Below are 17,395 nucleotides of genomic sequence, written 5' to 3'. Positions count from 1 at the left end.
TACCTATTAAGAAATGCTATAAACTTTCCATTAAAAAATATATTTTATCTCTCATTTGTCATTATAATAAACAGAATATATATTTTTCTTTCTAAAATTGTCTTACACAATTTCCCTTTAGGATGATAATATGTACAAACCTTATATCTGAATGAATATAAATAGAAATACTGTAATAGTGTTACAAATATATTAGTAACTTTTACAGAAAAAAATATGGCTTTCTAATAAAAGCCTCTAGCACTGCTGAAATCTCAAAGCTATTTAAGTTAGACATTCCCATATTTAGTAAGGCACAATGGATCTAGTTTCTTATTTCCAGTTGAATTACTGCAAGCAGTAATAAGGGAAAAAATATAGTCAGTAGATATGGGACCAGATCTATCAGTTGGATAAACTATTTGGGGTTTATTGAACTTTTGGGGGAGATGCTAGTTCTTTCTCCACACCATTCTTTCTTTTTGTGCCGTGTGGCCAAATCTAGTCCTTGGAGATGAGAAAGAAATCACTGTACCCCCCTCAAGTGCCTGAGAAACAGTTTACTCATTCATTGGATCTGGTCTATTGTGAGGAAATAGCCCAGTGACCATTTCCGGTTATAAGCAGCTTATTTTTACTGATTGGACCTGGTTCCCTATCATTTCTAAAAATAGCTTCTGATATAATCTGTACATGGTGAAGCTGTGAAGGAACCTGATGGTCTTCTTCAGGCTCTGAGTGACGGTTTTGGGGAAGTGGTATGTTTTCAAGTGCTTCAGCGCGTGCATTAAGCCCTTCAGGGTGTCTTGGTCGCCATTTTTTATTCTCCACAGGCTGAGCAGCTTCAGAATCTGCTCACTTGATTTGCATGCCTTCAACGTCTTCTCAATGTCTTCTGTTGTGACTTTCTTCCCCGGCAAGCTTTCCATCAAGGTGCGGAGCTGCTCGAAGGTGAGGTTTGCGTGTCCAATGTGCCGCTGTACGCTGTTTTCACACAGGTCGATATCTGCATCAAGTAAAAGCCCGGAGAGACGGTCACATAATGTATATTCTAAAGCCACCACCAGAAAACGACCGTGAGGCAGAAGGAGCTGCTCCCAGAATTTCATAAATTTATTTTAAGGATAACCTTCCCCTTCCCTTTTATGGCGGAGGGGAGGGCTAAATGATTATTTGTGAGAACTGAGTTGAATATTATTTCGTGTTATAAAGGGTAATGTGCTTTATGTATTCTAGGCATCCAACAGAGCTTTGTGAAAAGCCCTAATTTTGGAAATGAACAGTCGAAAACTATAGACACATCACTCTCAGTTTTCTAAGAAAAACTGGAAAAATTAAAACCATAACATTTCAAAAAAATAAAGTATTCGACTTGGCCATTTTGTAATATAAACTTTCATTAGTGGATATGTGATATATACCTCATCTGAAGTTAGGTGTGACAAAATGGTCTTTAACAAATAGCACGAGAGGATTACTATGGAGGAGGAGGAGATCTGAAAAACTCAATAGAATGAGGACAAAGAATGGTAGCATTCATATGGCCTAGAGAATATTTCAGTAATGAGCTGGGACATAAACATAAGAGGGAGTCTCTAACATTCCCATTAATGACACGAGTCATTTGCTGTCTGTGAGCCCTAAGGCAAGTCAGTTCATCTTTTTGGGCTAAAATGTGCTTATTTATAAAATAGAGAATTGGGACCCTTCCAATTCTAACAGTCTCTGATTCTCTATCCCATCTCTTCCCCGCCCCCTTTTTTCTTTCTGCTTCAGGGCTAATTATACTTTCAAAGAATACATTTTGTTTGCCAAAAACAGAAAAAAACTTTGTACAAGTGAAAGTCAAAAATCTTAGTCTCCTAACATAACAGGCCTCAGTTTCGGATGTTTGAGGCTTTTTGGGAAGTATAGGACTCTTTGGTCATCTAACTACAGGTAAAGAGCGGATGGGTTTCTCACTTTGCATTATGAAAATCTTCCTCCTTTCTGGCAGGTGCTCACAATGCTAACTGAAGTCAGAACTCTTTCCACTGTATATCCTAAAGCTTACAGTCCACACTGCATGAAACTTCCTTTTCCCCTTGGATTCTTTCCCGTCATAACACACACACACACACACACACACACACACACACACACACACACACACAGAGTTTCTAAAGGAGACTTTTTTTATAAAAGTCGAAAACATGAGAGTACTTGGTTTTAACTAGCCCTTTTCTCTAAGAAACTCAAACACTTTACAGACCTCACCTCATTAATCCTCACAACATATGCTATTAAAATGGTAATTTTAAAAATAGGTTATGTTGTGAGGATTAATGAGAGGACATCTGTAAGACACTTGGAGGCCCTCTGGACAGAATTACCAGATAAATACAAATAAATACAACAGAGCTTCTTGGTGGAAATGCAAGATAAGATCCAAAGTGTTTAAAGAACATCTAGGTAGGCCAGAGGGGATGCTAATAAAACTGCTAAGGGATCTAGAGGTGGAATTCCTGAGGTCTAGTCCTGTACTGAAATGGACTGTCTCTTGTTTTAGAATGTTCCATATACTTTAAAAAGCAGTTGGGGTGTGGAGGAGGTGAGAATAAAACCTTGCACGACCACTCTAGGGATAGCTTCTATACCATTGCTTGGTGAAAACATTTTAGTCCAATAGTAATTCCCAAAGGGAAACGTTGTCCACACAACTAAACAGTGCGTAGTCTTCTTGTTTATGATAAATAGGTGTGATTTCTGCTTGATTTGCTTATTTCAGGTTACCATACCTTGGAAGATCTTCTTGAACATATCTTGATCTTTGTTTTGATGCTTCCATAACTTCAGGAGCTGGAAAGTTTGTTCTTGTGGGCGGTGTCGCCGTTTTATCCTCTCTACGCTCTCTGCGTTTACTCTGGTGCCCGGCAAATTGTCGACCAGGACACTGAGCCAATTAGGGGTGAACTTTGTAGGAACGGCAAACCTGAAGAATGCCTCCTCACACAGGGTGACATCTAAAGGTGGGAAAACCAAGAAGATTTACTTAGCAACTGGATTCTTGGAAGTCTAGCGGGCAATAGATAAATAAGCCAATTTTTTGCTTATTTGCAACAATAGGGGTTTTTCAAAATCGAATGTGTTAAAATGTGAAGTTTGGATAAAAATCAACCCTCTGTTGGCTGGTCTTAGTGGCAGATTGTCAACCCAACTGGGCTTATGTCCTTTCTAATGTTCTTTTAGGGCATTTAGGGGAGAGAATTTAACAAATGTCTAATGAAAATATTGCTATAAATTGCAGCCAAAAATTCTATGTCTCGATATACACATTCACATATTTTAATGTAAATATTAAATCTCGTTAAAGGGTTAGCTAGCATCCACAGGTTACTTCAAGATCAATGTCAAAACAAATATAATTACTGTCTTTAGAGGAGCATGAAAAGTAATCTAGAGTAGTATACTGATTTCTGCACACACATAAACATAGTTTACCTTTGAGAACAAGGACGGAGATGGATGTATAAGCATACATTAAGTGGGAAAATAATCAACACAAAAAAATATGCCATTTAGAAAAGAGGTACAATGGCCTGACCTGAGCAAACGTCAGTGTTTTTGTAAAGATTAAAGTTCATACAGCAGAAGTACCTGACACATAGTAAGTGCTCAATGAATGATAAAAATAAAACTAAAAATGAATTAAAAAGAATATGTTAAAGTTAGAAGTCGCTCCTCTTATCACTTCTTCCCTCATCCCATTTTTTTTTAAGATTTTATTTATTTATTTGAGAGAGAATGAGAGAGAGAACACGAGAGGGGGGAGGGTCAGAGGGAGAAGCAGACTCCCCACTGAGCAGGGAGCCCGATGTGGGACTCGATCCTGGGACTCCAGGATCATGACCTGAGCCGAAGGCAGTCGCTTAACCAACTGAGCCACCCAGGCGCCCCCCATCCCATTTTTTGACTAGAAAAGCAGAAAGGCTAAATGACTTGTCAAAGATTCGGATTACAGGGTGAAAACATGTTGGAACTGGGTGTGAATATTAAATATCTCAGCCCACATTCCTGTGTTTCATATTCTTCTATGTCATACGAAAAGATGCTTGAGGGGAGTCAAGCTGGTTAAATCATAAAAGGCAGGTCATCTTTGGTGTGATGCATCCTTGATAGAAGGTCTGAGATTAGTCTAGTGGTAGGAATGACACCACTATGGGATGCAGTCACATAATGAGCTTGGAGCTAGTGATCCTTCCTGAATACAGACAGAGTTTAGGACAATCAGAGGAACTGATCACTTCTGTGCAGTCGAGGCAGTAACACCATAGGTAACAAAGCCAGGTTTGCCCTGTCTGATTTGTTACCGGTTTATGTCACGATGCTTCTTAGTTGCCAGTTTTTATTCTTTTTTTTTCCAGTTTTTATTCTTAAAAGTAATAAAAATGCATAATTTACCAAAAACTCTACAATTCGGACTGATAATTGGGCCTCAGACATAATCTTTACACCACCCCTTTCCCCATGGGTAAGATTTGATTCAAGTGTAAAAGGGAGAAAGTCAAGTTTGGGAGCACGATCATGACAAGGTGAGACCTCTGGAGAGACTGTGACTTGTGGCCTTAGTGAGGCAGGAACAGTCGTAGCCAGTTAACATTCAAGAATGGAAAAATACGAGTTTCTCTAAGAAGGTAGCCAGAGGATCTTGCATTCAATTCAGAGGTGGTACAAAGGCTGACATTTTGAAATATAATTACCTATTCCACATTTTTGAGTCGATTCACTGTTTCCAGAACATACATTGTCATGAGTTTCATTTCCTTTCTGAGTTAAAAGGAGACCGAATGCACTGCAGTTTGTGTGTTTTCTACAGGGTGCTTTAGATGACGTCTCATTCGAGAAGAACCCATCTGGACATCTTTTGCAAACTGTATTTCGCTCTGGGGTTCCTACAGAAAATACCAAGCAATTTAGCACTTTCTTCTCAAATACTTTCACAGCAGACAGTTCCTCTTAAGACCGTTTTGGAAAGGCTTTCCACTTGGTTTTTACTGCTACTATCATGTTGCACAAAACTTCAAGCATTTTTCACTTCATTAGGCAGAGAAGGAAACCTCTAGACTGAGCAGCCCCCCAGCAGTCTCCCTTCCCTGTAATACAAACACAAGTGTGTTCTGCTGTTACCTACAAAACACGAAACGAGAGGAAAGGAAAGAGTAAGGGAGTTCATTTGTCCTGCCTGTTCTCAAGCATCGGTGAGGCCTTGTTTTCAGCCAGATTCTTCACACATTTCTTTCTGGAAAATCATGAAGATAACTGCTGCGTGTTTGCCGTAATAGCATTCTTTGAAATCAGCACCCACTGAACGCTGGGTTGTTAAATTCCAGTCGGTGCCTCCTGAAGTCCTGTGTTTCCTGAATCCTAATTGTGAAACAACTAAGTAATGCTAACCCTGAGAAGTAAAAATTTACAACATTATAATAAACTTTTGAAGGTGGCAATAAAGTTGGTCACTGACTCAAAAGCGTAAGCCTGCAGTTTAGCTACGCAGTAAATGGGAGATGATAAACCGTTTGCTTGAACTATTGAGTTTTAAAAGAGCACAGTCGTTAAAATTTCAGGGAAGGGTGATTGCAAGGGCATTTTATTTCATGGTGGAAAGATACTTGATAAGTTTGGAGAACTCGCTGGTTAGAAAAACTTGAACCAGTCAGCAACTAAAGATAAATACCCTCAAACCCTTGACTCTGTTATGCGTGGCTAGATTACACATTACAGTGTATTTGCATATGAAAATACCTCCATCTAGTGTAAGCTAGTTGAACAGATGCAGACTTCAATATTCAAATGTAGTTTTCCAGGCCAATTCTGGCTCAGGCGAGATAACAAATACAAAAGGGACAAATGAAAGCTACAGAAAGTTAATAAACTTCATTTATTAAAAATTCAAACTCCCCACCTCATTGTATCAACAAGAAGAAAGAAAGAAAGGAAGAAAGAAAGGAAGAAAGAAAGGAAGAAAGAAAGGAAAGGAAGAAAGAAAGAAAGAGAAAAAGAAAGAAAGAAAGGAAAGAAAAAGAAAGAAAGAAAGAAAGAAAGAAAGAAAGAAAGAAAGAAAGAAAGAAAGAAAGAAAGAAAGAAAAAGAAAGAGCAAAACGGTTTGGTTCTAGTTTCAGTTCCTGCTTCTTCTAAAGGGATGGATGATGCATTGATCAATAAAAATGACAAAGGGCTCGCAAAAAGAAAAAAAGAGGGAGGGGCAAACCATCGTCTGAATCTTTCCCATGCCATTTCCAGCACTGCAGTGACATCGTGTTAGGAAAAACTTTACATAGAATTCTAATTTTTTTGTTTTGTTTTGTTTAATACTTTCTTACTACACCTCTCTCCTTCAGTGGGATCCAAATGCACACCAGTTTCTACAATATCATAAGCAGAGGTATTTGACTCCATAGTATTCTGTCACTGCACAAAGAAGAATCTTATCATTCTTCAGATACATGCTGAAGGCTTGGGTTGTGCCATGCATCCAGATGAGAAGGTCAACGATACAAGACATTCTTTCAGGTAATGGAGCTTGTAAAGTTCTTTAACAAAGAGAATCCAAGAATAATGGAAAGTAAAGTTTCTGAAACATTTGGGAGGCTTTCAACAATGACCTTTCTGAACAGGACTTCCCTCTTTTATCATTGTTAGAACTTTCTGTAAAAAAAGATTTACCTATCTAAGTAAATGACTTTGCCTTATTAATATCCATGGAAATGTAAACGGTATAACCTGACAGGCAAAATGAGAGATACCACAATGAGGAGAGGAGCTCTGCTCTCCCGTTGAGGATGTCACCATGCCAGCCATACGGAAGGACATAGGAATGACAGGACACACAGACAGATCGGAGTACTTAAAACATAGAAAGGAGACGACCTGACTTCAAAACGACAGCAGCAAGGAATGGTTAATACTTTTTGGAGTAACACTGCCTAGTCCTTCGTTCTCTTTGGACTGGAAACCTCTTATTTTCGATGAGGAACTCTGCCCTGTGGGTTTTTAGGGAGGAGAGGTAAGTAAGTAAGCCCCACTGTGGTAGTGCAAAATAAAATGTGTCTCTTTGTCTGTCTTCTGGCTGCCTGCTTGCTTCATTCCCCAAACAAATTTTCATGCTGATGTGATAAAATTCCTTGACATTTCCATTATTTTCCAAATTTTTCTAGTTTCCAAGCTGTAGAGTCCCTGCTTAATTAATTTTTCTGCATATAAAACTGAAATGAATTGAATTAAACAGATTTGGTTTTGTTGGGTGAGTCTGACGCCCCCTACAATTTGGTTTAGGTTTTGAATCCCAAAGCATCATCCAATAAACGCTAGGAAGTGTCACCCATTTCTCCCTCAAATACTCATGCTAGAGACATTTTAAGGGACACTCATGCAATCTGCACCTCCTGTAATTATTCTTAAATGATTCACAACTTAGGAAACGAAATAGATTTCAACTTTTGAATGTTTCCTTCATATGCCTTTAAACTTAAAATATTTGCCATCGAATAATTTAGGCTCTGTGTATCACAACTTCTGAACGTTAAAATAATTACAAGTAATGAGCGTCCTCTAAGCCAGTGGTCCTCAACCAGCGGGGATTTTGGCATCCAGGGGACAACTGACAATGTCTGGAGATATTTTTGGTCGTCACAACTCAGGGAGGAGTGCTGATGGCCTCTAGTGGCTAGAGACTAGGGATGTTGCTAAACATTCTACAATGCACCGGACAGCTGCCCACAAAAAGAATTATCCAGCCCTAAATGTCAGTAGCACTGGGGGTGAGAAACTGCTTCAGAATCTATACTGATTACTACTTCCTCCAGAAAGGTGGAAAAAAAAAAAAGTAAAGTAAGTGAATATTCCTAATTATCCCAAGCCACGAGAGGATACAGACTACATTGAAGCTTCGTGAATATGGTAGGAAAAAATGTGGGTTGCAGCTTTTAAAAGATTCAGTGCACATGCACACTGGCCTTAACCTATGCTGTTCAAAATGCAAGAAGAGAAAGTACTTTGTTTGTAGACAAGTACTGACTCTTGGCTTGACAATCTTTTTTGTCTAAGATAAAGAATAAGCTCATTTTAAGAGATGCTGCCAGTCTTTATCCTCACAGACACTCGACGCCCATGCCAAGGGAAGAACTAGCTTCGTTTTTAATAATGAAATGCATTTCCCCTAACCATTCTTATTTTTTACATAATTAATTATAACTGCTCATCGTTAGCACTCCAGAGCCTCATTAATATCAGCCTAATTACTCTCTTGGTATCAATTATCATTTCTGATGTTTGTCAAAAAGCACTGCAGTCTGAAGCTGTCTGTGCTGAAGGGAAGCACAGAGCTATTTACACAGTGCGACTCCGAGTGTGTCCCTTTAAAAAAGAGCACTCCATCACGCATCTCATTAGAGAGCCATTTGCCGCATCGGAGATTTGTCACTAAATTGCCCCCAAGTGGCAAAGTATTCCTCTTTGAAATGGTCCTTTGGCAGCAAGCCAGCCCCATAGGATGTACCTAGCAGGTTCTATTACCTTTGCAATTTGCTGTCCTATAATATCATCAGGCCAAAAGCGTTCCCTTAAACTTTCAGTACTACCTGACTCTGTACGATCTCATTAATTGTGCCGTGTCAAAAGGCGATGCGTACCAGCGTGGAGCACTCCAAACCCAGGGGGACAGCTCCTGTGCTTCAGGCAGAACTCAAGCTCCAGGTAGCGCCCTTCCTCACACTCGCACACCCGGTTGTGGGTGCGATTGCACTCCTGCTTGACATACTGCAGCTCCTTGCACACCGGGGTGCAGTACAGACACTCGTCGCTGGTGTGCCATCGGTCTGTGTAGTAATGGCTGGGACAAGGGGCGCACACGGTCTTCCGCCTTGCTGTACAGTGCTGTTTTAGGGAGGTGCCGGGAGGACATTTGTCACACATCAGCTGACGAGAGGTCTCTGGGTCATAATGAAGGTACTTTGGAGGAAAGGTTTCCTGGGTGGTCCATTTAATGGTGATGTCCAGGAACTAGGGAGAGACGGAAACGGTGAACACGTTAGCATGGAGATAGGGTGGCTCTTCTGTGCAAAAGCATCGTTCGACTCAAAAAGTCCTTTACTACCTGAAGCCTCGTTACCTTCCTGCCTACAGGGCTGCACCACAGAAAGAAGTTCAGAAGCCCTTATTCTTGCCTCTAATAGCTTAATCTCAAAGACCAAGATGGGGGTGGCAACACACATTGTATTAAGTAAACCCAGGCTCAGATGACAGGACGCTTTATCTCCCTAGGTTTCAGGATTATGTCTAGATTAATGAGCTGGATGAATTAGTGGTTCTCAGAATCCAGAATCTACACCAGAATCTCCTAGACTTCCTGATAAAAACGCAGACTCCTGGGATTCAGACCTCTACCCCTTCTGATTCCACAGGTGTGCAGCTGGGATTAGGGATTTTAAAAAATCCCCCTGCAGTGACTCCAATGCGTGGTATCCATATTCAATAACTATTCTTTCGTTTATTTGCTTCACAAATAGCTATTGAGCTCTTATTATGTGCCAAGCTCTGTGCTGGGCAATTAGAATGCAGCAGTTAAGTAAAATAGTCAAGAAACCCTGCTCTGGCGGAGTATACAACACACTTGGGTGGTGGGTGAGAGAATAAATATTACAGATAAATTACATGTTAGAAGGTAAGTGTTGTAAAAAAAAAAAACCAGCAAGTCAAAGAGATTGGAAACATGGAGGGGGGGAGACTAAGAATATTTAAGTGGGGAGGATGCTGCAGCTATATTTAGGACTTGATGTATAGTGAAAGAAAGATTTGGAGATGTGTGAAGACTGCATGATTACATCAACAGTCATCCTGATCATTCATTCATTCATTTATTCTTGCAGCAGCTAGGCATTGAATGCCTACCAGGAATATGCTGGTAAGTGAGACCTACACCCTGTCTTCATGGAGCCTGCAATTCATGGAAAAATTCCTAGAATTTTAAGACTGATATTTCTTCCAGAACATCATACGGTCCAGTCTTGACTCTTATAGGTAAATGACGTCAAGAAAATTAAAGGACCAATCAACCTCTTTTCAGGTTGATTGGGAAAAACCTCAGGCAACAGGCAGGGTTTCAGAAGTTTCTATACATAATGTCAGGAAGAGGCCCAGTGCAGCAGGAGAGAAAATTTTGTGGGTGAGGGTGCTTCTTGGGAGGACAGCTCCAACTGGGTGCTCTGTCTTGTATTCTAGATCTTCAAGGGAACATGGAATTAGTTCTTCACACTAATTAAAATCACACGCTAAGAAACAGTGTTGTTTGGTTGTCGGGGGTGGTTTATTTGGTTTTTATTGTTTGTTTATGGTACAGGGATCAACACTGACTATTTTCAGGCTGTGGGGAGGTGGCAGACCAAACACAATAATTTTTTCCAAACTTCTCTTCTTTATAGAACACAGGAAATCCCACAGAAGCCCCTTGACCTGGGAAAAGCATGGGAACTAGGGAAACAGCACTCCTTTTTGAATTCGGAGTGACAAAGGTAAAGAATGGCCCTTTTCATAAGCATTTGGGTATTTTCATCTAATTAACAACACATTCACTTCTTACTGGAACATGACAAGCGTCAGGGCTGACTAGACCTAATATGAGCTGATAAACCAGAAAGAACAAAATATCTCACCTCAGGCCATGGATTTTGGAACCAAGAGCAATTTTCAGAGTCCTGTGAGGTAAAGGACTCCTAACCAACAAAAAGAATACAACGTAAAATCAGGGCTGCTCTGGGGGTCTTCTCAAGACACCCTCATGACCTGAGGGTTTCTAGAGTAAATATGTTCTTGAATTTCCCTGGGGCTTTCTATTGGCTCAAAGTTCATCGACATTAGTAGAAAGAAGAAATGAACCAGTAGTGGGTGGAAACTGGTTTGCTCTGAATCTTTCAGAAATTTGGAATCTATTTATTCATTCAACACACATTTGGTGAGCACCCACTGTGTACCAGGTACTGTAGAAGGAACTTAGCATATAGTGGTGCACAAAACAAAGATGGTTGTTGCCTTGAAGGAGCTCACAGTCTAGCGAGGGGTAGATGGCAAAGTGAAGAAATAAATAATTACAAGTAGCAATCAGTGTTTCAAGGGAAACAGAGCAAGATGGAAAAGCTTGGTGGCTACTTGGTCATTTGAATGGTTTATGCTACCTCTCTCAAGGCCCCTTGTGTGGATTTGGCTTAAATATTTCTAAAATCTTCAATGCTAGGGAATGAAGTTTTCCTGATGCAACTTGCAGACACATGGAAGCAAGGAGAAATGCTTTTTTCTCTTGCTGTTCACCTTTGATTTCCTGAAAGACCATTTTTAAAGGTTATGTCACTTTCAAGAGCCTTGACTCTGAGGTGCAAAGGGACACCTTTGTCCTCTCTGCTACTTGTTGAGTGAGCCCCATCTTGGTAGGACTGGAATTCCTAAAACTTCCTCCAGCCTGACTCCCCATCAATCCCCCTTTCCCATTTCAACATGGCTCAGTTGTGCCCATTTACTCATCAGCTGACTCTTTCCTCCCTTAACAAGAAGTGATGAGGATGGTATGGGAACCACCGTCCACTCCCAAGATGGTGCTTGTGTTCCTCACGAGAAGGAGCCACACAAACTGAAGATCTGACCAAGAAAGCTGATGCAATTTATATTTTTCTAGGCAATTGGACATGACACTGTTGGTTTCCAGAAACCATGCTTTGGAAATTATTTGCCATTTCTTCAAAATACAGGGAAGTTGAGGTGAAAGGAATCCACAGAGAAATAAATAAATAAGGTTGACTTAAGGATTAGATTAGTGAAGGTAATTTCTCCAAGGTCACCACATGGGATTATCATATATATTTTTAAAAAATCAGAAAGCCACGAGGAACTGCAAAATAACTTGTTTTTAGCAACTTCTATCGGGCCTCTGTGTTTTATTTGAAAATTTTCCACTTTGGTAAAAAGACAGAACTGTGTGGCCAAAACTGGACGGGTAGGTCTCAATCTCTGGTTAGCCCCAGTTCCCGCACAGAATTTCTGGAACCAGCTACTGGACAGAGGATGGACAAGATCAATAGAGTTCTTCATCTCAGTCCTGTCTCCTACTTTCTTCAGCATTTCCTGGAAAAGCAATGAAAAAGATGCCATAGGAGGATACATCATCTTAACATTGGCTCCATCTCCTTTGTCAGCTGATAGTATTCAAAATCCATGAGTTCAAAAATAAATTTCTCTGTAAAATGCATTAACCACTGACAAACATCTGTGAAAGCTAGGACATGTGCGCAGGTGTGTCTGCAGAAGCATAAAGTGCTTTCTGTAGAAGGGCCACTCTGCTTTTGGTGTTTTATGTTTGGCTTTTAAAGAAAAATTAAATGGGATTTTTCTCTTTATTTTTTCTTTCTTCCTCCTCCCATTCCCTATGCGTCCATGCTTTGGTCTAAGCCACTTGTGCTTGAGGGCATCTGGGAATCCTCCAATCTAGTGCTACCCCGCCTGGTTTTCCCGAAGCCCCAGTGCGCCTTTCCTTGAAAAGACACTTAAAGCGCCATCTCTGATAATTTTGTCCTTCTCCTTCCATTTTTAATGGTGGACAGTGGTTAAAGAATTTTCTATTTCAACCCAACCATCTTTCCTCATCTATAAAATGCTAGTAGAGGATGCTGGTGAGTCAGCTGAATCGTTGTTCTCCACAGCCCATTCTAGCTACCATTATAATATTCTTTGGTTTGGGGCGCCTGGGTGGCTCAGTCACGTAAGTGTCTGCCTTTAGCTCAGGTCATGATCCCTGGGTCCTGGGACTGAGCCCCGCATTGGGCTCCCTGCTCGGTGGAGAATCTGCTTCTCCCTCTGCCCCTCCCCCCTGCTCCTGCTCTCTCTCTCTCTCTCTCTGACAAATAAATAAATAAAATCTTAAAAAAAATATTCTGTGGCTTGACAGCATTTGATTAGCTAATAGGCTTGGAAACAAATGTCTTGCTTTAACTCCCTTCCTACTTCTTGCTCCAGTTTTATTTGTGAAACCACTTTGGACAGCAGAACCCTCTTTTTCCAATCTCCACTTTTCACACTCACCCATGCCTTCTACTGCCTCTGTAGAACCAACAGATGCCCCCGTGACCTGAATTCCCAGCGATCCCTCCTCCTCTGGCATGCCATCTTTTATCTGCTCTTACCATGGAGTTGGTCCCTCACGAAAGTCAGTTGGATGTTTGTTGCTGAATCTGTTCATGCTAGTTGTATATATGTATCTGTATATGCTACAGTTGTAACTATTCTTAGGTAATTCAGTTAAATATTATGTAAACTAATCAACATGGGTGTGAAAAAAATTATTATTTTTCTGGGAAAATGCTTTGGGAATGACTTGATAAAGATGAGCCACAAAGAAGCAAAAAAAACGCAAAAATGTACTACAGAATTTGGAGTAGCTGAGACAGCTGTAAAAACAAAATGGGGTAAACGTCTAGAATAATCAGTTTGTTTCATAAGTGTCTTTTAAGTGCCAAAATTGAAATGGATGGGCCATAAATAATAGAACAGGGTTTTGTAAGAAAGACAGCATAGGACTTCAGGGAGCAAACAGATTCCAGGAAAAGCCTTGGCCAACTCTCGAAATACAGGTGAATGAATGTTTATTTAAATGTTTTAGTTTCTGATATATGTGTATAATTTTTATTATTAAATGTTTTAATTGATTTTCTTGTTAATCATCTAACTCTTAGTCCCAAACATACAAAATTTCTAATTGGCATTCTCAATATGTAAGAGGTAGAGTGGTATGGTAATGGTATGTGCAGGTAACAAAAAATGGACAATATGAAGATGGAATTCTGTTTTGTCTATTCCGTTCGAACATATGTGCATCAAATCTCTACTCTGTGATAGGCAGTAGAATTAAAAATAGCCTTTATAATATTTTGGTTTGTACCTACATTACAATGTTTTATTATTATTATTGTTAAGTTTCTACCAGCTACAAAAGTGAGCCTTACAGTGAGTAAATAACTGTCCTAGGTCACAGTCATTAGTGGAAGCAGAATTCAAACCCAGAGCACGTGCCATATAATATTGTTTTTTGGTCAAATTCTTTAACACTTACCAAATGCTCTCACTTATACTATAGCCTTCATGCATAGTCTAAGAATAAGACCTGATGTGCTGATTTAGACCCAAGAGCATAGAGTTAGGAGATCATGAAAGATCAACCAAAGCCTTCCTCAAGTCCAGATGAACTGACATTGGCTTTTTTTTCTTTGTACTAAGACTAGCACATACTGGTCCAAAGCTACCGAGATAGAAATTTCTCAGATGGTTTTCTCTACTGGTGTATGCTTCATCCTAAAGGGCAAAAGAAGAATACACTTTCTCTTACAAGTTTATTTTTGCATTATGCAATGCAGCCAATTCTATACTACTGGGCTTGCTCTCTGGTATACAGAACCATGAGTGACCCAGTGGGTTTCCGTTTATGGAAAATTCATTAAAAGGAGCCCACGCACAGCTTGAAATAACTACTTGGTTTGGGAGTTCCTTTTGTGATCTCTCGTCATGATCTTTGCCACAGAGAACTATTTGAGGACTATCCAGAGTTAGCTAAACTTCTGGTCAGTTTAGAAACCGTGCCATTTTACCGTTCATCTTAGCCAAGAAGGAAGACATTCAGGGTACGTATCATGGTGAATTTCCTAAAGATCTCTTATAGTATAAACTATAAAGCTTATTTTTAAAAAAACTATTTTCCTATGAAGTTTAGTGTATTTGATTTTCTATAGTCTCGTAGTGTAGTAGCCCATTCCCTTTTCCCTTCATTCCTTAAATAACTCATTTATTCATTCAGCAAACACTTCCTGAAACAATTACTATGCTCTAGAAACACTGCTAAATGATGGAGTTGAATAAGTTAATGTTCCTGTTTCAGAGGAACATTCATCTAAGAGCCCAGCCTGATGTAAAATACACAAATCACTGCAAAACAACTGGAAGCAGAAGAGAGGAGAAAGAAGATCAAGAAAAGACTCAGCAGAGAAATAGGTCAGAAATTATGAGGGGCTGAAGTTAGGCACTGGTGATGGAGGAGAGGAAGGGATAGGTATGATATGTTGGCTGATTGCATGGGGAGGGTGTCTTAGAAAAACCAACTGAAGAACATCCCCATGAATTTGAACTATGTAGTATGTAGTATTGCCATTAATTACTGACACCAGGAGGAGAAGACAGTTATAGAGAAAGAAAATGAATTTAGCTTGGACCATCTTCCACCTATGAGACTCAAGTGATGTCTACCACATAACTGGATATATGTATTGGGAATTTAGGACAGAAAGGCAGCTAAAGACACAGGTTTTAGGGTTAAGGCACATAAATGGCCCCAGAAGCAGAGAGATCAGATGGCATTACTCAGGTGTATCCCATATAAGCATAAAAGGACAAAAAGTTAACCCGGGAACTTATAAACATATGCAAGATGGGATGAAAAAAGAGAAGGTAAAAAAGGTAGGAATATCAGTGTTTCAGAAAAAATGCTAAATGGATAACTGAATAAATTCTAAAAAGTATATAGCTTGGCCATTAGGTCAATGTTAATTAAGAAGAGCACTTTTAGCTGGGAACTTGCATTTAGACTATGAGTACCAGGGTTCCAAACTCAGTTTGACCACTAGGTTTAGTAACCTTGAGCCACTATCTTACCTCTAAAATGAGAATAATCCTTATTTTAATTATCCCTGTACAGTTGTTGTATTTCAAACGAATAAAAGGAGGGACACAAATAAACTTGGTGAAAAATAAGCTTCCAGACAAGTAGGAGGCATTATTACGTGTACTAATTATATAGAAGGTGGGAAATGGGAGATATTTTGAACCAGACTTATTTCTGAAGACATTTTGAAGTTTCTTGTTCAGTAGGAAGTAACACACCTATGATGAGCCAAAAGTTGACTCTCTGCCCTATTCTTAATTATCTCAAGAAAAAGTGTCTCTGTTTTTTCTTTTTTTTTTAATTAGTTTCAGTATCTTCCCAACTGGTATCATTTTCTTGGTCTATATCAAATGTTTCAAGGCAGTTTCATGGGTCTGCTTAGAGGGGCCAGATAGAAAAGGGTTTGTCTCCATTCTCCTCACATGCTTAAGATGCTGTCTTATACATACCAAGTATTCACTATATCTCATTTAATTTTATTCAATTCAGTAGATACATTGAATGCTTACTATGTGTAATTAGGATTCCTAGAGATGATATATGCACACAGACAAATATCCAGCATGTAAATTTCCAAGAACAAGCAAAAAATCTGCAGTTTTCTCATCTGTAAAATGATTACTGATGACAGAAGGGCCTCAAGGAAAAAAAATTTTTTAAGCACCTTTCATCTTGCGTGGCATTTTGCAGGTACTGTTCCATCTGCATGTAGCTTCCATTTTAAAGGCAAATGTAGAAACAAAGCGGGTAGTTCATTTGAGAGGTTTATCTGCTGCTGCAAGTTCCCCACCTAAGGGTGTCCCACTGCTTAATAATTTTCACAAGAGTCAGTTGTTTGGCTGAGGATTAGGTCTCTACATAAGAAGTAAGAGCAACTGAATTAAATCTGTTCATCTACACAGAACTGATTTGCCACCAACAGCTAATGCGAGGCAAGCGGGAAAGGAAACCCAAGGAATTATGATTTATTAGGTGAATCGCTAAGCCAGATTCTACACTATTTTGCTTCCCTTGGGGCTGAAGAACTGTCTCAGGTAAACTTCAACCTTAAATTCAATTTTTTGTTCCCGTCAGAAGTTTCCTTTAGCTGTTTGAAGGCTTTTAAGTTAATTAGCAGTACCTTGTTTATGTTTGGAATTGACCAGAATTATCAGGACAGATTTGCTTATGATGCTTTTGGTGCTTCGAAGGAGTTTTACAGACAACTGAGTCTGATAGATTAACAAATGAAAAGAAAAAAAAAATCTCTGAGGAAAAAGAACTAGCGAAACAGGTATACTTAAGACTTTCCAAGAAAGATACATAGACATCTTACATGTTTGGCCCCCTGGATCTTACTATTTCTTCTCTTGCGCTTCTGTTGATCACCAGATTTGAGATTGACCATTAATTCTGAAAAGTTCCACTCAACAGCAGAGCTGGTTGCAATCTTCTCTATAATTCTGTCCATTCAAGTCCACTCAATAAGCATTACTTCAGAGTATTCCAGCTATAGTCCTGGCATCTGGGGCTTAGAGCTGGCAACACATTTTAGTATGTTGATAATTTTGAACATCAATTTTTTAAATTCCTTTTTATTTCTACAGTGCTTTTATTTGAAAGTAACACACTACTCACATCATTTTATTCACCTCTTTTGGTTGTTGATGATCTGGATTGAGGTCCAGTCAACATATGGTTAAGGGCAGCTGG

At 39.5% G+C, this 17,395-nt stretch overlaps 1 protein-coding gene across 1 annotated transcript; it reads right to left on the bottom strand.

Moving 5' to 3' along the window:
• Window positions 1–596: 596 nt before the first annotated feature.
• Window positions 597–17,153, bottom strand: TNFRSF11B (TNF receptor superfamily member 11b). The gene is made up of 6 exons (XM_088022881.1): window positions 17,019–17,153; window positions 14,281–14,343; window positions 8,646–9,015; window positions 4,719–4,910; window positions 2,757–2,981; window positions 597–985 (listed from the first exon to the last, which is right to left on the bottom strand). Exons 1-6 carry the CDS (start codon window positions 17,151–17,153, stop codon window positions 597–599), a joined length of 1,374 nt encoding a protein of 457 aa, XP_087879007.1.
• Window positions 17,154–17,395: the final 242 nt, after the last annotated feature.

Source organism: Eumetopias jubatus, unplaced genomic scaffold, assembly GCF_037043125.1.
Source record: "Eumetopias jubatus isolate StellerSeaLion01/CBP00866 unplaced genomic scaffold, mEumJub1_p1.0 scaffold_4, whole genome shotgun sequence".
Taxonomy (NCBI): Eukaryota; Metazoa; Chordata; class Mammalia; order Carnivora; family Otariidae; genus Eumetopias; species Eumetopias jubatus.
Note: the sequence above shows the minus strand (reverse complement) of the source record. Positions and strands in the feature narration are given on the sequence as shown.

Bases quoted from the DNA above. Each gene is read 5' to 3' on its own strand.
- TNFRSF11B (XM_088022881.1), bottom strand. From the start codon at position 17,153: ATGGACAGAATTATAGAGAAGATTGCAACCAGCTCTGCTGTTGAGTGG. The intron at 2,982-4,718 runs GTAATTATATTT...TCCCACCTTTAG, and splicing joins GACTCAAAAATGTGGAATAG to ATGTCACCCTGTGTGAGGAG. The intron at 986-2,756 runs GTATGGTAACCT...TACTTGATGCAG, and splicing joins GTTCAAGAAGATCTTCCAAG to ATATCGACCTGTGTGAAAAC.